The 21,633-nt window shown below is 43.2% G+C and overlaps 1 protein-coding gene across 2 annotated transcripts in view; it reads right to left on the bottom strand.

Annotated features, from left to right (window-relative positions):
- Positions 1-20,709, bottom strand: part of wdr21 (WD repeat domain 21) — a 145,043-nt gene extending 124,334 nt beyond the window's left edge. Inside the window, exons 1-3 of one of the 2 annotated variants that reach the window (XM_068038400.1) lie at positions 20,589-20,709; positions 9,808-9,922; positions 8,926-9,029 (exon numbers count right to left, since the gene is read on the bottom strand). In XM_068038400.1, coding sequence (XP_067894501.1) covers positions 8,926-9,029; positions 9,808-9,914 — 211 coding nt within the window. In that variant the 5' untranslated portion in view covers positions 9,915-9,922; positions 20,589-20,709. The remainder of the gene's footprint in view (positions 1-8,925; positions 9,030-9,807; positions 9,923-20,588) is intronic. The other variant, XM_068038401.1, reaches the window with a different exon arrangement.
- Between the last annotated feature and the right edge of the window lie 924 nt (positions 20,710-21,633).

Here is a 21,633-nt window from a genome sequence, read left to right as displayed (position 1 = left end):
GGGCCAGCAGGAAGGGTTCGAAGCTTGCAAGGTGGACTGGAGAGAGAGAGAGAGAGAGAGAGAGAGAAGAGGAACAACTCCCACTTGGGCCTTCTCTTGTTGGTGTCTAGTTGCGACAGAGAAATCAACAGTTTAAACACACAGATGGTGGGCCTGTCATATGACCGTCACCCAGTGATTCAACATGATGGCTGTGTGCGTATTTCCTCTTGCAACTTAATCAATCCATGTTCCTTCTCTTAACCAGGATCCCACTGACACGTGATTAGGTTTGAGTGATTCATCTCCGTCAGTTTAATGTACCAAGTGATGCCTTAACGGCTCGTTAATGGGGGCAGGACAGGTAATTCACTCAAAATTTCCCAAGTCATTGTTTTGGAGGGGACTGGCCAGACAATTCATCTCTGCTTGATGCGCTGGAACGTAGTGTATATTGATGCAAATTGCGGTTACTTCTTAACTGCTGTCACCTTTTATTTGTTCATTTTTCCCTTTTTTAAAAATTTAATTCAGGTTTCCAGCCAGTGGATTAAACAAAACATCATTCGGCATAGCATGTGCTCATGACAATAGGATAAAAATTGATGGGTGAGGTACTAAAAGCTTGGCTATGCTTAGGATTGATAAGTCAACTGGTCTGGATGGCTTGCATCCCAGGTTGCTAAAGGAAGTGGGGATGGAGATAGTGGAAGGGCTTGCCATAATCTTCCAATCTACGCTGGATATGGAGAAACTGCCAGAGGATTGGAGAGTGGCAAATGTGATACCCTTATTCAAGAAGGGGTGTAAGGACAGTCCTAGCAACTACAGGCCAGTTAGTTTGACGTCAGTGGTGGGCAAGGCTTTGGAAACAATAATGAGGGAAAATATCAACTGACACCTAGAAAATTTCAAGTTAATTAAGGATAGCCAGCATGGATCTGTAAAAGGTAGATCATGCTTGACTAATCTAATTGAATTCTTTGATGAAGTAACAGAGAAAGTTAATGAAGGGAATATGGTGGATGTTGTTTGTATGGATTTTAAGAAAACATTTGATAAGGTACCACATAAAAGGCTGGTTAACAAAATTGAGGCCCATGGAACAGGAGCACCAGTGCCCAAATGGATTTTAAAAATTGGCTTAAGGACAGAAAATAGCGACTCGTAGTAAATGGTTGCTTTTCAGACTGGAGGATGGGAGACAGTTGTGTTCCCCAAGGGTCAGTGCTAGGACCACTTTTTTTTATATTTGGATATTGGAATACAGAGTAGAATCTCAAAATTTACTGACGACACCAAACTTGGAGGTGAGGCAAACAGCGAGCTTGATATGAACTGCCTGCAAGAGGACACAGATAGGCTTGTAGAATGGGAAGAGAAGTGACAGATGGAATTTAATATTGACATGTCTGAGATGATGCATTTTGGCAGAAGGAATAGGGAGAGGCAATATAGACTTAATGGAACAGGTCTAAAGAGTGTGCAGGAACAGACGGACCTGGGGATGCATGTGCATTGATCTATGAAGGCGGTGGGACATATTGAGATAGTAGTTAGTAAAGCATATGGGATCTTACGCTTTATAAATAGGGGCATTGAGTACCAAAGCAAGGAAGTTATGCTGAACCTTTATAAAGCTCTGGTTCGGCCACAACTGGAGTACTGCATCTAGTTCTGGTCACCACACTTTTGGAATGATATAAGGGCCCTTGAGAAGGTACAGAGGAGATTTACTCGAATGGTTCCAGGGATGAGGGATTTTAGTTACAACCTGGGGTGGTTGTTCTTAGAGCAAAGGAGATTGAGGGGAGAGAGGATTTAATAGAAGTGTACAAGATTATGGCAGGCTTAGATGCGCTAGACATGGAAAAACTGTTCCCATTCACATATGGTACAAGGACAAGGGGACACAGATTGAACGTTTTGGGAAAAAGATGCCGGGGGAATATGATGAAGCACTTTTTTATGCAGCGGGTGGTAATGACCTAGAACTCACTGCCCACAGTGGAAGCGGAGACTATCAATGACTTCAAGAGGGAGTTGGATGGCTATCTGAGAGAAATAGGCTTGCAGGACTACAGGGATTGAGCCGAGGAGTGGGACTGGCAACATAGCTCCATGAAGAGCCAGCATGGACTTGATGGGCCGAATGGCCATCTTCTTTGTCATAAATGATTCTATATAACTCTTTAAGATTAAAAAGGGGCTCGCTAGGGTAGATGTAGAGAAAATATTTCCACTTGTGGGGGAGATCAGAACTAAGGGCCAATAATGCAAAATAGTCACTCACAACAATGAATTCAGGAGAAACCCAGAGAGTGGTTAGAACTCATTAACAGAGGGAATGATTGAGTCCAGTATTGTGGATTTATTCAAGAGGATGCTAGATAAACACCTGAGGGAGAAAGGATTAGAAGGATATTTTGATGCGGTGAGATGAAGCAGGGTGGGAGAAGCCTTGTGTGTAGAGCATAAAAACCGGATTGGATCATTTGGGCTGAATGGTCAGTTTCTGTGCTGTAATTTCTATGTATTATCACAATATCGTATCCCCATGTGGCTATTTGCACTTGGCAGCTCACCAACCTTATTTGCCACGCTTCGTGTGTTTACATGCAGGCACTGTAGCCTAATTTAGACCTTTATTGAATTATCTCTTAGTCTGACCCCACCTAATATCATACTATTTTTTATTCCAGCGCTATCCGTCTCTCCAATCATTTGTGCACCTTGTTTACCCTTCCTAATGCTGCAAACTGGTATCAATCTCTGGCTTGAATATACTCATCGGCTGAACATCCACAGCCCTGTGGGATAGACAATTCCAAAGATTTACAACTTTTGAGTGAAGAAATTTCTCCTCATCTCAGTTCTAAATGGCCGACCCTTTATTCTGAGTCTGTGACCCCATGTTCTAGACTCCCCAGCCAGGGGAAACATCCTCTGAGCATCTACTCTGCCAAGCCCCTTAAGAATTTTACATGTTTCATTCAGACCACCTCTCATTCATTTAAACTCTAGGGTATATAGGTTGAGTCCACTCAATTTCTCCTCGTAGGACAAACCCCACATCTCAGGAATCAGTCTGCTGAATCTTCAGTGCACTCCCTCTAGGTAAGGAGGTCAAAACCATAGACATTTGGTGCATTTGACAAGAGCCTTGCTTTGTGACCTCCAGAATTTAACGAGCTAAAACAGGGCAGGGGCCAGCAAAGCACTGATAAGCTTCTTGCTTGTCCAGCCAAGAGTACCCAACCTGTCGCAGGATTGGTTTGCAGGATTATTGGGAACGAATGGGAAAAATTCCAACTCCAGCGCTACATCAGCCCTCTAGGTCTTATCAATAAGTCAGACTGGCCAATCACCAGCTTCTTGGTGTACGATACACTTGTCTCACTGAGGCATTAGACTATAGCATCCGCCACAGAGGATCAACTCAGTTCCAATCTCTCATCCCCATTCATACCATTATGGAGCAAACTCAACCTCATTTTCCCCTTTTGCTTCCCTTCACCACCCCAGAGAGTAGTCACTCGTTGCTTATTAGAGAACTGACAAGTGAGGTTTTGAGCCTTTGCAAGATGAACAGGTTTGGTATCATAACAAAATGGCACTGTTAAGAGCTGTGAGGTACAATGTTCCAAATATTACATTACAGGCAAAGACAGATCAACATTAACTTAGTAAAGACAATCTATTACTCAGACAGGTTAATAATATAATTCTTCAGAATGTTTTATTTAAGTTTAAATCACTACCAAAATGATCAGACTGGAAAAACAGTACAGAATGAATCTTCCATTGCTTAGAAGCATGTATTTAAGTACTTTTAACAGATTATGCAAAGAAAAATGAGTATTCGGAATTTCACAAAATGCTTCTGCTGTGTAAGCAAAACTGCAAATATGTAAATTAAGATTCTTAAAAAAACTGCCACCAATAATTTAATTGTAACAGGATTATTTCATTCATATATGTTTTGCTGCATCTAAATTCTTTGTACCAGATATTCTATTTCTCACATACAAGCACTTCCTTGGTGGCATCACTTCCAACCACACATTTGCACCATCACAAAAGACCACGTGTTTCCACATCTGTAATATCGCCTGACTTTGTCAGTGCCTCAGTCCTTATGCTACTGACGTTAATTGTATGTTAATTGTTTTTAATTGTGTGCACATGGTGAGCATTGACTGGTTTCATTTAAGCCCCTACAAATAGACACAGGAAAAACTGTGGTTGTTAGGAAAGGAGGTGTAATGTGTTATAAATGTGTAACTCTGTAAATAACAAATATAGAAGTGTATAAAGATTGGCTCCAGTTCTATACTTCACCAACTGGCTTTCTGGAATAGAACAGGTGAAATCTTCGTTCATGCCTTTGCTACCTCGAGACTTGACTATTCCAATGCACTCCTGGCTTGCCTCCATATTCTATTCTCCTTAAATGAGGTCATCCAAATCTCTACTGCCTGTGTCCTTACTTGCACCAAGTCCCATTCACCTCTCACCCCTGTGCTCACTGACCTACACTGGCTCCTAATCAAGTAATGTCTTGTGTTACGGCCACATGGGTGGTCCCCACTGTTCAATTCCCAATTGACCGCAGCAAGTGTTTTTGTTACTAGGGTTTTAACACCTTTGTGTTTTATTTGTCAAATAAGCAGACAGCGAGAGGTTTTCTTGTAGGTTCAAAACTGAAGATTAACTATTTATTGAGCAATATTCACTCCTGAAATGGTCACAAATGCACCTGCACACGCATTCACTAGCACGCACATGCACAAGAAGTGACGGACAAAGAGGAAAAGAGGTAAGAGGTTTGAAGTGAGATAGGGCTCACGGAGACCTACTGAATCTTCTTGGAGGTCAATTTCTCCTTTAAAGTTGCAGGCCTGAGTTTTGCTGGCTGGATCTTGAATTTAGAGATGGGAGATCCCTTTCAGTTCTCTGCTACACAAGTTGAAATGTAGAACTCACAGCAAGGCACCTTCTTTGGCTTTTGCTGGATTTCTCCCAGTTCTTAGCTGGACAGGCTTGTGATGTTTTTCCTGGTTCTCACTCTCTCTCTCTCTCCCTCAAGAGAGCTACTTTTAAGGTCAAAATAGTCTCACATCTTGCCTCTGTTGGGAGACATAATCTTCCACCCTGTGGTGACTGACAACGGCCCAGGATGTGGCTACTTCACACCTTCTTTGTTTCAGTAATATATATTCAATTCAAAAATGTCTCTTGAAGGGTTCAGATGGGTGTAATTGACACCCTTTAGCTTTGAATGTATCCTTTTGTTCTTATCAGACAGTACGAACAAACGACCATACGAATCAGGAGCAGGAGTAGGCCCCTTGGCCTCTCGAGCCTGCTCCGCCATTTAACAAGATCGATCTGGTTGTAACCTCAACTCTACATTCCCACGTACCCGCGACAACCTCTTGCCCCCTTGCTGATCAAGAATCTATCCTCCTCTGTCTTAAAAATATTCAAAGACTCTGCTTCCACTGCCTTTTGAGGAAGAGAATTCCAAAGACTCACGACCTTGAGATAAAAAATTTCTCCTCGTCTCTGTCTTAAAGGGCCACCCCTTAATTTTAAACAGTGACCCCCTAGTTCCAGACTCTACCACAAGAGGAAACATCCTTTCCACATCCACTCTGTCAAGACCCCTCAAGATCTGATATGTTTCAATCAAGTCGCCTCTTACTCTTCTACACTCCAGCGGATAGAAGCCGAGCCTGACCAACCTTTCCTCAAAAGACAACCCTCCCATTCCAGGTAGTAGTTTAGTAAGACAGTTTGAATATACAGGTTTGACCTTCGGTGGCCATTTTTCCAGCACGCTGTCCACCCTTAAAAAGAAAAGTCAATTTTTATAATTCTTCAGTTTGAGTTCTTGTATTCTTAGTCATTGCACTTTACATGAGCGTAACACTTGATATTAAAATTCTCATCCTCGTTTCTGAATCCTTCCATGGCCTCGCCCCTCCCTATTCCTGTAATTGCCTCCTGCTCCACAATGCTCGGAGATACCTGCACTCCTCTAATTCTGGCCTCTTGAGCATCCCTAACTTTAAGCGCTCAGCCATTGCTGGCCTAGTCTCATATAAGCCTAGGCTTAAGTTCTGGAATAGCAGAATGGATCGCTAGTTGGCTTCAAGGCGGAAAGCAGAGAATAAGGGTAAAGAGTGGTAAAGGGTAGTTATTCAGAGTGGCAGAAAGTGGGAAGTGGTGTTCCACAGTGGAGATGGTAGTGTAGTGGTAATGTCACTGGACTAGTAATCCAGAAACCTAGGCTAATGCCCTAGGGCCAAGGGTTCAAATCCCACCATGGCAGCTGGTGGAATTTAAATTCAATTAATGAAAAAAAATCTGGAAGTGAAAGCTAGTGTCAGTAATGCTGGCCTTGCCAGCGTTGCCCATCTCCCCTGAAAAAAAGAAAAGACCACAGAAAGCCAGTTCCAGCCAAAGGCTGAGAGATTGGTTCAGCACAAGGAAGCAGCCTTCCTGTTAATTCTGTACTTCAACAGAAGCAGAGAACTTTAAAGTAACTTCCACATCCGGACTGAACTTTTAAACACCAGAAATCTACAACAAGTTCATGGCTACAAACATCTAGGCCTGCACCTCTGAAAAGGCATTCCTCCCAAGAAGGTTCAACAGGTTTCTGTGAACCACAAACTTTTACAACACTTGGAACTTTTAATTGCATCCTACCGCTTTTTCTCTCTACTTGTGTGGATGCGTGTGTGTGATTGCATGAGTGGGTGAAAGTTGCTAACAATTGGGTTTTGCTACTTAAAAAAATATTTTTTTTTAAACCTATGAGAAAACCTGTCGTTTGTCTGTTTATTGACCCTAAAACACTCAAGAACACACCATTTTTAACAAAACACTATTGCTGTCAGTTACCCAAACCACTTCTCACCTGTCCGTAATATAACGCTCCTGTGAAGTGCTTTGTGAAGTTAAAGGCACTACATGATTACCAGATTCTATAGTTCTTCCCACCTAATTGCCACTGCTTTTCACTTCCATTCAGTGTACTAACAGCTGACAGTACAGGGCTGTACAAACAGCAGCAGGCCTCTCATACCTGATTCAAATAGCCATTTGTCTTGTGTGAACCTTGACTGAGTATCATCAGGTTAGTTGAACATGGACGGCACTGCTGCTGAGCCCTATCCTGCTTGTGACCAAAGTCTGCACGTGCACATTTTCCAGCTAAGTGAATGGACAATGATCAGGAATGGAAGCCCTGAATGATTTTTCCCCTCCCTCAACCATAGAGTAATTTACAGCACAGAAGAGGGCCATTCGGTCCATCAAGCCCATGCCAGCTCTCCACAGAGCTATGCAGACAGTCCCATTCCCCAGCTCGATCCCCATAGCTCTGCAAGTCTATTTCTCTCAGGTGGCCATCCAACTTCCTCTTGAAGTCAGTGATTGTCTCATCTTCCATCACTCTTGTGGGCAGCGAGTGTCAGGTCATTACCACCCGCTGTATAAAAAAAAGTGCTTCCTCATATTCCCCCGTATCTCTTTCCCAAAACTTTCAATCTGTGTCCCCTAGTCCTTGCACCATTTGTTATTGGGAACAGTTTTTCTTTGTCTAACTTACCTAAGCCTGCCATAATGTTGTACACTTCTATTAAATCTCCTCACAATCTCCTCTGTTCTAAGAACAACCACCCCAGCTTTTCCAACCTAACCTTGTAACTAAAATCCTCCCTGTAACTATTCTGGTAAATCTCCTCTGCATCTTCTCAAGGACCCTTACAACCTTTCTAAAGTCTGGTGACCAGTACTGGACGCAATACTCCAGATGGGGACTAACTAGAGCTTTATAAAGGTTCAGCATAACTTCCCTGCTTTTGTACTCAATGCCTCTATTACCATTATAAGGATTATAGGGTCTTAACTAAGATCAGCAAACTAAGCTCAAACTGGGATCAAACCCAGGACTTCCTGGTTCATGATTCACCAGATCGTGATGATTTACTATGCCATCAGGGAAGTGACTATGTAATTGTGTACAATATCATGCAGTTTATAAATTGCCAAGAATAGGGACTGGTATGGCATTGCAGTACTTAAAGCAACACATGGTAAGGGGCAGAAGATGGGGTAGCAATTCTCATTGAAATTACACCCCTATTTTATATCAAATATTATACACAGCAATTTACGCAGTGAGTAGTTAGGATGGTTTCCCAGGGTCCCATTACGGTTACATTTCTTCAAACTGGTCTGAGATCAGCCCTTGTTGATTACTATGTATTACATCAAGATACTTTTCCACTTTAAATTCATCAAGAAGAGAAACCCAACTTGAGATTGTCCATTGTGCCAGAAAATGGATGTCCTATTTCAACAAATCCTTAACTCACCATGCCCAGGGTATTATTCATAAATTGTACACTGGAATATGTTCCAGGCTATTCCTCATAATTCAAAGTTACTCAATTCAAATTACCTGAAAATTCAATGCTGCAGCACCTAATTCCCACATTTCTGCATTATTTACATTGCTTAACACATATCATTGGATTTTTTAAAAAATACAACAAATTAGCTTGAATCATCAGGAGTAGATAGTGGAACAAGACAAAACATTACCAAAGGTGAAAGCAAAATACTGCAGATACTGGAAATCTGAAAAAACAAGAAATGCTGGAAATACTCAGCAAGTCTGGCAGCATCTGTGGAGAGAGAAGCAGAGTTAACATTTCAGGTCAGTGACCTTTCATCAGAACTGGCAAAGGTTAGAAATGTAATGGGTTTTAAGCAAATAAAGCGGGGGTGGGGCAAGAGATAACAAAAGTAAAAGTGTTGATAGGACAGGGTCACAGAGAATAACTGACCAGAAGGCCATGCAGCAAAGGCAAACGGTATGTTAATGGTATTTCCAGTATTTCTTGTTTTTATGATCAAAGGTGAACTTGCCTGGCACATCAGTCGACACAGAAACACTGCTAGTTGATTCAGCTCCTGAATTATTCTGTTCGCTCAATTCATTTACTGATGCACCAGCATCAGATCTCTGGTTCCTAAACATCATGATAAATAAAGGAAAGAAAGTAATAAGTGCTGTGTCTTCATAGAATTTGTTCAAATCCTCAATGTTGTAATCATTTTAATGTACTAAATGTCAGTCTAAACCACAAAGAAATTCTACAATGTCCTTTCTTCAAGTAAAATACAGCTTTGTAGATGAAACAAACATATTGTTTAAAACAAAATTTACCACAAGGTGACTGGTCTCCCAATCAGCAAATACATTCACTGATTTCCAGATACTTGGATGTGGGAGTCATCTTCAATAGCTAAGCGTCAGCTCCTATTTTAACTGCTGAAAATCTTCCAGTAGTTAGTTCACATTTCAAACCCAACACACTGAGTTTGAGAGACAGCAGGAAAGAGGAAGAAGGGAACTGTGTAGTATCCCAATATGCATTTCTCTCTTTATTCAAACAAGGAGTATGGAATATACTGCCTGAAAGGGAGACGGACACAGGTTCCATAACTTTCAAAAAGCATTCTGATAAATATTTGAAGAGAAAACAAAATTACAGGGTTAGGGGGAAAGAGCAGGGTACTGGGACTAATTGGATAGTTCTTTCAAAGAGCTGGCATGCACGCAATGAGCTGAATGGCCTTCATCTATGCTGTATCATTCTATAATTCTAAGACACTGATGGCAAGTGAGTTATTGTGGCCATTATCCACACCACAGCTGTTACACAAGCAGCCAGGGACAAATTATAGTTTAAGGTCTGACTAAAAAAGCCAAACTTTGTATGGCAACACGAAGGAGTAAAGTTCTACCATTCTCTTGACGTGCCACTATGATGCCCTCGATATCTCTGTGAATGATGTCGTCGGCGATCATGCCATCCAAATTGGCTCCTACCACGCCACTTATTTCTTTTCATTTCTGTAACTATAAGAAACATTCTCACTTATACATCAATACATACATAAGCACTGGAATTGCATCAATATTCAACTCCTACCAGAGTTACTCTCCTCCAATATTTCATGATGTTGCCCTATTTAGAAAGCATCAATGATCAATCTTTTTGTCCGTAGGATGTGAGCATCGCTGGCAAGGCCAGTATTTACTGTCCATTCCTAACAGTCATAGAGAAGGTGGTGGTGAGCTACGTTCTTCAACCACTGCAGTCAACTGGTGTAGGTACACCCACAGTGTTGATTAGATTAGATTAGAGATACAGCACTGAAACAGGCCCTTCGGCCCACCGAGTCTGTGCCGAACATCAACCACCCATTTATTCTAATCCTACACTAATCCCATATTCCTATCACATCCCCACCTGTCCCTATATTTCCCTACCACCTACCTATACTAGTGACAATTTATAATGGCCAATTTACCTACCAACCTGCAAGTCTTTTGGCTTGTGGGAGGAAACCGGAGCACCCGGAGAAAACCCACGCAGACACAGGGAGAACTTGCAAACTCCACACAGGCAGTACCCGGAATCGAACCCGGGTCCCTGGAGCTGTGAGGCTGCGGTGCTAACCACTGCGCCACTGTGCCGCCTTTTGAGGTTGATTTTGAAGTTGAGTTAGGAAGGATTTTGATACATGGTATATTGCCTGCCTGGTTTCAGGGTGAGGGACATCGCCAACTGGCTTGAAAAGATATTGGAGGAGTTGTTCTGGTCTATGTTGGGACCAACAACATAGGGAAGAGTAAACAAGAGGTCCTGTTTGGTCAGTACCAGGAACAAGAAACTAGATTTAAGAACAGGACCTCAAAGGTTATAATCCTGAGCCACATACAAATAGGCATAGGGATAAGCAGATAAGAGAGGTGAACAGATTGCTGAAGGAATGGTGCGGGAAAGAGGGGTTCCATTTCATGGGGCACTGGCACCAGTACTGGGATAGGAAGGAACTGTACCATTGGGATGGGCACCACCTGAACTGAGCTGGGAACAGGGACCTAGCAGAAAGCATAAACAGGGCAGTCATAAGGACTTTAAACAATAAACGGGGTGGAGGGAGGGCTCAAAATGAAAAGGTAGTATAGATAATAATTCTAAAAAAAACAAAAGGGAACAGAGTATAGTAGCAATCAGAAATTGTGCTTTCAGCATCACAGGTAAAGGGAAAACTGAAAGTTGTCAAGTAATTAAACCCGGAGAGACAAATAGAAACATGTGACTAAAAAATTACAGCTGAAGGAGAGATTAAGGTGTGTGGCCCAAAATAAGTGTTCTTTATACAAATACATGGAGTACAAAGAACAAATTAAATGAACCTGTCATGCAGACCCCCACCTGCCAAGAATGAGGCATATTATGTTTGACATATGAACATTGATTTTAAACTGTTGTTGGAGCGTGGAAATGACTTGTTAAACAGATCAGCCGTGGCTGGAAAAACATTTACATACTAACAGACAGTGGTTGTGGAGATAAAGGACCATTCCCTGACACATTCAACCCACAATGCACTTTGATCACCAGACATTGAAGGTGAGGAAGCTCATATTCCAGGGTGACTGCTAAGATGGCTGAATCCACAAACAGACATGGTCAAACCAGGTAGTCACATGACTAACCTGCTGGGCAACCTGAGTTTTTTTGAATTGTACTAGAGATAGTTTGAGAGAGAGACTGTTTGCTCCTGGACTGAGAAGACCTCTCCTCTCTGCTTCCATCTCTTTCTCACGGAACTCCAAATCCACTGAAGACACGTGACCCCAAGAGAGAAAGGTCTCCTACATCGAACAAGGTTTGAGAATACTGGGCCCCAACAAAAAGCAAACCTAACTACCATCAAGGACTCTACAGCGAGCTCTAAGAACAGTAACCAAAACCATCTTCAGATATTGCCTCAAACTGTTCCACTTTATTTCTTCTGCTCTTTTCTGTCTCTATCTGCACGTGTGTATCGCGTTTGCATGCTAGTATGGGCGTGTTGCATTTCTGTAGGCCTTAACTGAATTAGAGTTTAAGTTTAATAAAGTTTAACCTTTCTTCTTTAAACCTAAGAAAACCTGTTTGGATGGTTTCTTTGTCTTATAATTGGAAAGTCGTGAACAAGGATTCACCAAGGGGGTGCAAAAACCCAGTGTGTTTATAATTAAACCCTGTTACAGTAAGGCCAGATGAAGGCTGAGAGGGAACCCTAGACCCCTTTCTCACCTGGTTGTAACAAACTTCAGATGCAAATTCAACTTTGAGCGTATGACATGACAGAGACATGGCTGCAAGACAGTCAGGACTGGAACTAAATATACCAAGTTATTAGGTCTACAGGAAAGATAGGGAAAATGGTAGAGCGAGAGGAGTAGCCTTAGTGATTAAAGATGAAATCACTTCAATGATGAGAGAATATAACAAGACGTAAGTAGGCAGTAGAGACTTTATGGGTAGAATTAAGAAACAGAAAAGATTTAAGACTGTATTGGGAATTGTCTATAGGTCCTCTGGTAGAAGCTGTGAAGTGGTGACTGTATAAGTGCTGAGATCAGACAAGCATAAAGCAAAGGCAGGGTAGTTTCAATGGGGGATTTTAACTTTCATATAGATTGGGATAAGCAGACAAGCACATGTCAGAAAGGTAGTGAATTTCTTGAGTATGTCCAGGATAGTTTTTTGCAGTAACGTGTCCTGGAACCAACGAAGGGGCAGGCCATATTTGATTTAATAATGAGTAATGAGCCAGATTTAGTTAATAGCCTAACAGTGAGTCAATATTTTTTGAATATGGGAGAAACAGCTACTAAGACTCTAGATTTAGGTAAGGCTGACTCAATGGGACGAGACACAGCAATCTCCAGTACACTGGAAAATTGTGTTAACGGGTAAAACAACAGAAGATCAGTGGGAGATGTTCAAAAAATAATTTAATGTGATACAGAAACAGTTTATATCTCAAAGGGCAAGAGTCCTATTTGCCAAGAAAGATAGCCGTGGACAATTAAAGAGGTCAGAAACATCATAAAATTTTTAAAAAGACAAGAAACTAAAAGAAAAAGTATACAAGAATGCAAAAAGTAGCATAGATCCTGGTGAATGGGAAATATTCAAGGAAGAGAAAAAGCTGACAAAACAGTTAACAAAAGCTATGAATCGGAAGTAGGAAAAGAAACTTACAAGGGACATCAAAATCAACACAAATGTTTACAATTCCATTAGGAAAAGAGGGTGGTCAAGAGCACTCTGGGCCCCTTGAAAACAGTTAAGTGATATTATCAATAAAAATAAGGAATTGGTGGACAAGCTAAATAATTATTTTGCATCAGTATTCATAGTAGAGGAAGAGGGAAGCATGTCAGAAAACTCAAGGAAACTAATACTGAATCAGGGACAGGGACTCACCAAAATTAACACAAGCAAAATAACAGTAAAACAACAGAAGAAAACAATGACACTAAAGAGTCATAGAGTAATTTAGAACACAGAAGGAGGCCATTTGGCCCGTCAAATCCATGCCGGCTCTCCGCCGAGCTATTGTCAGTCCTACTCCCCCACTCGATTCCGTAGTGGCAAATGCCTTGGACCAGATGGCTTCCACCCCAGGGTCATAAAGGCAGTAGATGAGAACGTTGCAAATGCCCTCGCTATAATCTTCCAAAGTTCTCTCAATTCAGGAAGTGTTCCTTTAGATTGGAAAGGTGCATGTGTCACTTTGTATTTAAGAAAGGTGAGGAAAGAAATCAGGGAATTATTGACCAGTTAATCTACCTTCTGTTGTTGAGAAATTGCTAGAGTCTATAATTAAGCATAGAGTGACTAAACACCTTGAAAATTTTCAGCTGATCAAACAAGATGAGCATGTATAGGGTAGGTCATGCCTGATGAATCTGATTGAATTTTTCGAAGAAGTGACTAAAATAGTGGACAGGAAAATATCTCTGGATGTTATTTATATGGATTTTCTGAAGATATTTGATAAGGTCCCACATAAGAAATTGTTAACTAAATTTGAAGCTTATGGAATTGAAAGCAAAATATTGACCAGGTTTGGAAATTGGCTGAGTGAAAGGAGCCAGACAGTAGGGGTAATGGGCAGGTACTCTAATTGGCAGGATGTGACTAGTGGTGTCCCACAAGGATCTGCACTGGATCTTCCACTATTCACTGTATTCAACCAACTTAAATGATGGGATAGAAAGCCACATATCCAAATTTGCCAATGACACAAAGATAGGCAGCATTGTAAGCAGTATAGATAGAAGCACCACACTGCAGAGATGTTGATAGATAAGTAAATGAGTAAATGGATTTCAAAGTGGCAAATGTGAGATCATCCACTTTGGACCTTAAATGATAGAACAGGGTACTTTCTGAACTAGAAACAGTGGAGGTCCAAAGAGACTTCGGGGTCCATGTACACAGATCATTAAAACAGGTACAGAAACTAATCAAAAAGAGTAATGGAATGCTGGCCTTATAGCTTCTGAGTCAAAATCCTGGAACTCCCTTCCTAACAGTACTGTGGGTATACCTACCTCACATGGACTGCAGCGGTTAAGAAGGCAGCTCACCACCACCTTCTCAAGGGCAATTAGGGATGGGCAATAAATGCTGGCCTAGTCAGTGATGCTCCCATCACATGAATGAATAAAAAAAAGCAGGAGAACTAGAATACAAAGGGATAGAAGTCATTCTTCAGCTCTACAAAGCCCTGTTTAAACCACACCCAGAGTACTCTGAGCAGTTCTAGGCATCACACCTTAGGAAGGATATATAGGAAGGATATATTGGTCTTGGAGGAAGTGCAGCATTGAATGATACCTGGACTCCAACAGTTAATTTATGACGACAGATTTGAACAATCAGGATGTCATTCTCTGGGATTTAGAAAGTTAAGTGGTGATATGATTGAAGGTTTTAAGATATTAAGGACAATAGATAGGGTAGAAAGTTCTGATGAAAGATCATCGACCTGAAACGTTAACTCTGTTTCTCTCTCCAGAGGCTGCCAGACCCTCTGAGCATTTCCAGCACTTTGTTTTTATTTCAGATTTCCAGCATCCACAGTATTTTGCTTTTAGTTAAGATAGAAAGAAACTATTTCTGTTGGTTGCAGAGTCTAGGACAGGGGCCACCAACCTTTTCTGAGTGAGAGCTACTTCTTATAAAAGAACGCATTTGCTGACAATGCCACCAGTAGGTGGTGCACTACTCATATATGCACAAATGACAAACATCTGCAACATCTCAGGCAGTTTCCACTGTCATGAACAGATAAGAACCAACTGTAAATTGTGTTTTTGTGCACTCGGGTGTTATTGTCAACTTCCATGATACACTGCATGTTAAGTTTTTACTTCTGTGTTCCACATGTTAAAATGGAGGTGGGACAGCTACTCGAAGGGGTCCAGTCACATGACCCAGAAGTCACCCTTTTCAGCCTGCCTGGATTTGAAACAGTTTCACTTGAGGGAATACTTTGTGCAAACCACAGCTGCCTTGAAGCTGCATCTGACTTTGCTAAGGCCTGTCTGCAAGAAGAGAAAAAGAAGATGGTCTTCAAAACAGCTAGAAAATTGAAATGAAGCCAGAGTCTGCAAAACAGCAAGAAAATTTGCTCTCTGCCAGTTTTCTCTCCATCAAAAAGGTGACTTCAGAAATTAAGCTGCCTCAATTTATCTCTGAGAGTGCAAGAAGAAGAAAGTGTAAAAGAGGAAGGTTTCCCAATGACTCCTACCCCCACTCAGCATTTCCAGTTGGTTAATTCCAGTTTTGGACTGTTAATTAAACGGACTCTAGTTTCAACTGAAACCCAAGTTAGTTTGTAGTTAACCTAATTTTTTTATTTTAGTAAATGTCCTTGCCTTTATTATGCCTCTACCTTTTCCTTGTATGTTTATGAGTGTGCAATCCAATGTTAGCATCGTCCTAAGTTTAAGAGTGTGTGTTAATAAACCCTACTTCTTTGTTTTAGCTTTACAACAGTGTTGTTGCAGTCCTTTACAAGTCAGGGTTCAATGAATTTTTCCTTCCATCACTACTCGGGAGGGTTTAAACTAGTCTGGCAGGGCTGTAGGACCCAAAGTAGTAGTCTCTCCGATGAGATAGTTGAGGCAAATGTAGAGGTTAAAGCAAGCAAGTCCACTAGGCAGGCCGGGCAGGGGCAGGACAGGGAGTGTGGACGGTCTGGTAGGTTAAACTGCATTTACTTTAATGCAAGAAGCGTTACAGGTAAGGCAGATGAACTCAGAGCATGGATCAGTACATGGGATTGTGATATTATAGCTATTACGGAAACGTGGTTGAGGGAAGGGCAGGACTTGCAGCTCAATGTTCCGGGGTACCGACGCTTCCGGCAAAACGGTGGTGGAGGTAAGAGAGGAGGGGGAGTTGCACTATTGATTAAGGAGGACATCACGGCAGTACTTAGACAGGATATCCCAGGGGGAACATCCAGCGAGGCCATATTGGTAGAACTTAGAAATAAGAAAGGGGTAATCACTTTGATGAGATTATACTATAGGCCCCCCAAAGTTAGAGGGAATTGGAGGAGCATATATGTAGGGAAATCACAGATAGGTGTAGGAATTATAGGGTTGTAATAGTAGGTGATTTTAACTTCCCTAATATTGACTGGGACTGCCTTAGTGCTAAGGGATGAGAGGGGGAAGAATTGGTTAAGTGTGTCCAGAATAGTTTTCTGAAGCAGTATGTGGATGGCCCTACTGGAGAAGGGGCTATACTCGACGTCCTCTTAGGAAATGAGGCTGGGCCGGTGGTTGATGTGTCAGTGGGAGAGCACTTTGGGACCAGTGACCATAACTCTATTAGCTTCAAGATAGTTATGGAAAGGATAGGACAGGTCCTCAGGTTGAAGTCCTAAATTGGGGGAAGGCTAATTTCGATGGCATCAGACAGGAACTCTCAAAAGTTGAATGGGAGAGGCTGTTTACAGGTAAAGGGACGTCTGGCAAGTGGGAGGCTTTTAAAAGTGAGATAGGAAGAGTTCAGGGCCGGCATGTTCCTGTTAGATGGAAGGGCAAGGCTGGCAAGTTTAGGGAACCTTGGTTGACGAGGGATATTGAGGGTTTGGTCAGGACAAAGAAGGAGGCATATGTCAGGTATAGGCAGCTGGGATCAAGCAAGTCCCTCGAGGAGTATAGGGGAAGTAGGAGTACACTTAAGAAGGAAATTAGGAGGGCGAAAAGGGGCCATGAGATTTCCCTGGCAGATAAGATAAAGGAGAATCCTAAAAGATTCTATTAGTATATTAAGAGTAAAAGGGTAGCTAGGGAGAGAGTAGTTCCCCTTAAGGATCAGTGTGGTAATCTATGTGTGGAGCCACAGGAAATGGGCGAGGTCTTAAATGAATACTTCTCGTCTGTATTTACCGTGGAGAATGTCATGGAAGATAGTGAGTTCAAGGGAGGGAACAGCGATATCCTGGAGCATATCAACATTACAAAGGAGGAGGTGTTGGAGGTTTTGAAGCGCATTAAGGTGGATAAATCCCCAGGGCCTGACCAGGTGTATCCTAGGATGCTACGGGAAGCAAGGGAGGAGATTGCTGGGGCCCTGGCAGAGATTTTTGTATCATCGTTAGCCATGGGCGAGGTACTGGAAGACTGGAGGATAGCTAATGTTGTGCCTATATTTAAGAAGGGCAGCAGGGATAAGCCAGGGAACTACAGGCCGGTGAGCCTTACATCAGTGATGGGAAAGTTATTAGAAGGGATTCTGAGAGACAGGATTTATATGCATTTGGAAAGGCAAGGTCTGATAGGGATAGTCAGCATGGCTTTGTGCGTGGGAAATCATGTCTCACGAATTTGATTGAGTTTTTTAAGGAGGTGACCAAGAGGATTGACGAGGGCAGGGTGATGGATATTGTCTACATGGACTTTAGCAAGGCCTTTGACAAGGTCCCGCATGGTAGGCTGGCCCAGAAGGTTCGAACACATGGGATCCAGGGTGAGCTAGGCAATTGGATACAACATTGGCTTGGTGATAGGAGGCAGAGGGTGGTAGCGGAGGGTTGTTTTTCAGATTGGAGACTGGTGACCAGTGGTGTGCCGCAGGGATCGGTGCTGGGCCCTCTGTTGTTGGTCATATATATTAATGACTTGGATGTGAATGTAGGGGGCATGATTAGTAACTTTGCAGATGAAACCAAAATTGGTGGTACAGTGGACAGTGAAGAAGGTTGTCTATGGTTACAACAGGATGTAGATCAACTGGGAAAGTGGGCAAGGGATTGGCAAATGGAATTTAATGCAGACAAGTGCGAAGTGATGCATTTCGGGAAGTTAAACCAGGAACATATACAGTGAATGGCAGGGCCCTGGGGAGTGTTGTTGAGCAGAGAGACCTTGGGGTGCAAGTACATAGTTCCTTGAAAGTGGCAACACAGGTAGACAGGCTGGTGAAGAAGGCATATGGCATGCTTGCCTTCATCGGCCAAGGGAGTTGGAATGTCATGAGTTGGAACGTCATGTTACAGTTGCACATAACGTTGGTTAGGCTGCATTTGGAGTACTGTGTGCAGTTCTGGTTGCCGCACTACAGGAAAGATGTGATTAAGCTAGAGGGTGCAGAAAAGATTCACAAGGATGTCGCCTGGTTTGGAGGGCTTGAGTTATAAAGAGAGATTGGATAGGCTGGGTCTGTCAGCGAAGGAGGCTGAGAGGGGACATGATAGAGGTATATAAAATTATGAGAGGCATAGATAGAGTAGATAGCCAGTGTCTGTTTCCCATGGTAGGGGTGACTAAAACTAGAGGGCATTGATTTAAGGTGAGAGGGAGGAGGTTTAAAAGGGATCAAAGGGGTAAATTTTTCACACAAAGAATAGTGGGTATCTGGAATGAGGAGGTGGTGGAGGCAGGAACATTTAAGAGGCATCTGGACAGGTACTTGAATGAGCAAGGCATAGAGGGATATGGGATTAATGCAGGCAGGTGGGATTAGTATAGATAGGCATTATGGTCGGCATGGACGCAGTGGGCTGAAGGGCCTGTTTCTATGCTGTATGACTCTATGACTCTATATGCTTACAGACAGATAACAACAAATAGAGAGAAAATTAACTTCCTGTTCGTAACACCTGTAAAAAAGATGGTTCTGCTCAACTTAGCACATAAGGCAAGCAAACCCCTCCCCCTACAGCTGCTTCTTTTCGCCCCCAATCCAGCCTGCTCACCGTTCCACTCCCCACCCTCGCCAGTTGCTGCTCATTTCCCCCCTCCGCTTGCCGCTCACTCAGCCCACTTGCTGCTGCTGCTTCCTGCTTGGACATACACTTGCCGTTCGTTTGCCACTTGCTCTCCCGCTCGCCACGCCTTTGCTGCTTTATCCCCCACTTGCCACTTAGCCTCCCGCTCAGACATCTGCTTGGCTTGCTGCTCCCACACTGCTTGCTTGCCCGCTCAGACTTCTACTTGCTCCCCTGCTAGGTGCTCCTTTGCCGCTGCATCCCCGCTCGGCTCACAGCTCCCTCATAGTTCAGACTCCTGCTCGCTCCCCTGCTAGCTGCTCACTCGCTTGGCGTTTGCCATTGGGACCCCCTCTCATCACTTGCTCCCCTGGCATTCGCCACTGAGCCCCCCCGCTTGCCACTTCCTCACTTCTCGCTCCCCTGCTCAGACCCCCACTTGGCTCGCAGCTTGCTCACCCGCTCGGCGCTCCTTCGCTGCTCAGCCCCAGCATTCGCCACTCCCTTGCTGCTCGCTCTTCTACTCAGATCCCTACTTGGCTTGCCGCTTCCTCACACAGACTCCTGCTCTCGCCCCAGCTTGGCAGTCCTTCGCTGCTCCGCCTACCTGTTCACAACTCTCTCCTCAGCCCCCCCGCTTGGCGCTCCCTCATGGCTCGTCTCCCAGTGAGCTCCCCCACTCAGACCCCCCCCCTCACCACTCGCTCTTCCCATTGTAACATCATTGTGTACGTGGTGACGTCATGATGCGCATGCACAGACGAATGCTGGCAGGGTTGCAGTGAGTGATCAGGAGCATTGGGCGATCTACCGGTAGCTCGTGATCGAAGTGTTGGCACCCCCTGGTCTAGGACGAGGGTGCATAGTCAAACAATTACAGCCAGACCTTTCAGGGGTAAAAGACTTGGTTGCGCAAAGGCAGGTGAAACTTTGGAACTCTCTTCCTTGCAAGCTCAATTGTTAAATCTACATGAGATTGATAGATTTTTGTGAACCAAAGTTTTTAAGAGATATGAGGCGAAGGTCAGGGATCAGACATGATCTTACTGCATGGCAGAATGGACTCAAAGGGTGAAATGGTCTCCTCCTGTTCCTATGTCATTGAATGTCTCCTGCCTTCCAGCCTCACAGGTCTTCCATTGTATTCTGTCCACCCTCCCCACTTTCCCTGTTTGTCTTCAACCTACTACATTCCGAACTCTACCCAACTCTGACAAAGGGTCATCGACCTGAAACGTTCACTCTGTTGCTCTCTGCACAGATGCTGCCTGATCTGCTGAGTAATTCCAGCATTTTCTGTTTTTATTGCAGATTCTCAGTATTTTACTGTTAGGGTGAATTGTGTGTAAATAATCCGGGAACTGCCCCTCCCCCAGCTGTCTGACCCCGCACAGCCCTCTCTGGAGAATGATCATTCCCTTCTTTCACCATCGCTACCTCACCTCCTCCGTTTGACAATCTCCCGCTCAACAACAACTGTTGCTCGTTCCCAAACCGCCACCAACCATTCAAACAGCCGCCACCTCGAGCATCCACCAGCGGCCACGACCATTTGCGGGTCAGGGGTCATGGGCGGAGCTGCCGGCAGCAGGTGTGCGCATGCTCCGTATGGTGAGTGCTGTGCGCATGCTCCGTATGGTGAGCGGGAATGAGAAGTTTTCAAATCAAAGCAGAAAATGCTAGAAACAGGCCAGGCAGCATCTCTGGAGAGGGGAACAGAGTTAACGTTTCAGGTCTGTGACCTTTCATCAGAAATGTAATAAGTTTTGAGCAAGTGAACGGGTGGAGAAGAAGAACATTAGGGAAAGTCTGTTAGGGTGGAGGGCAGGAGAGATTAAGTGGCAAAAGGTTTCATGTTACAAAGCCAATGTTGTATGATTGCCTTTACGAATGATATTCTTTTAAGATGTCTGTGTTAATGAGCTAGGAAAAAACAGTTATGTGACTACAAGCTAGTGACTCTACAATTAACAGATAGAGGAAGGTTCTGTATGTAATAGTTTAGCTGTTACGACCAGGTGAGAAAGGGGTCTAGGGGTCTCTCTCAGCCTTCACCTGGTCTTCCCGTAACAGAGTTTAATTTACAAAACACTGTTTTTAGCTCTCCCTTGGTGAATCTTTGTTCACTGCTCTCCAACTATAAGGCAAAGAAACCAGCACAAACAGGTTTTCTTAGGTTTGAAGAAGAAAGATTGAAATTTGTTAAACTTGAACTTAAACTCTAATTCAGTTGACACTGACGGATACACAACGCGCCCATGCTCGCATGCATATGTGATACACACATGCAAATAGAGACAGAAAAGAACAGAAGAAAAATAAAGTGGAAAAGTTTGAGGCAATATCTGAAGAGTTTTTGTTACGGTTCTTCGAGCTCACTGTCGAGTAGATTGTAGGTAGAGTCCTTGATTGTAGGTAGATCTTCCTTTTTGTTGGGGCCCAGTATTCTTCTTAAACCTTGTTCGCTGCAGGAGAATTTTCTCTCTT

Source organism: Heterodontus francisci, chromosome 9, assembly GCF_036365525.1.
Source record: "Heterodontus francisci isolate sHetFra1 chromosome 9, sHetFra1.hap1, whole genome shotgun sequence".
NCBI classification, from domain to species: domain Eukaryota; kingdom Metazoa; phylum Chordata; class Chondrichthyes; order Heterodontiformes; family Heterodontidae; genus Heterodontus; species Heterodontus francisci.
Note: the sequence above shows the minus strand (reverse complement) of the source record. Positions and strands in the feature narration are given on the sequence as shown.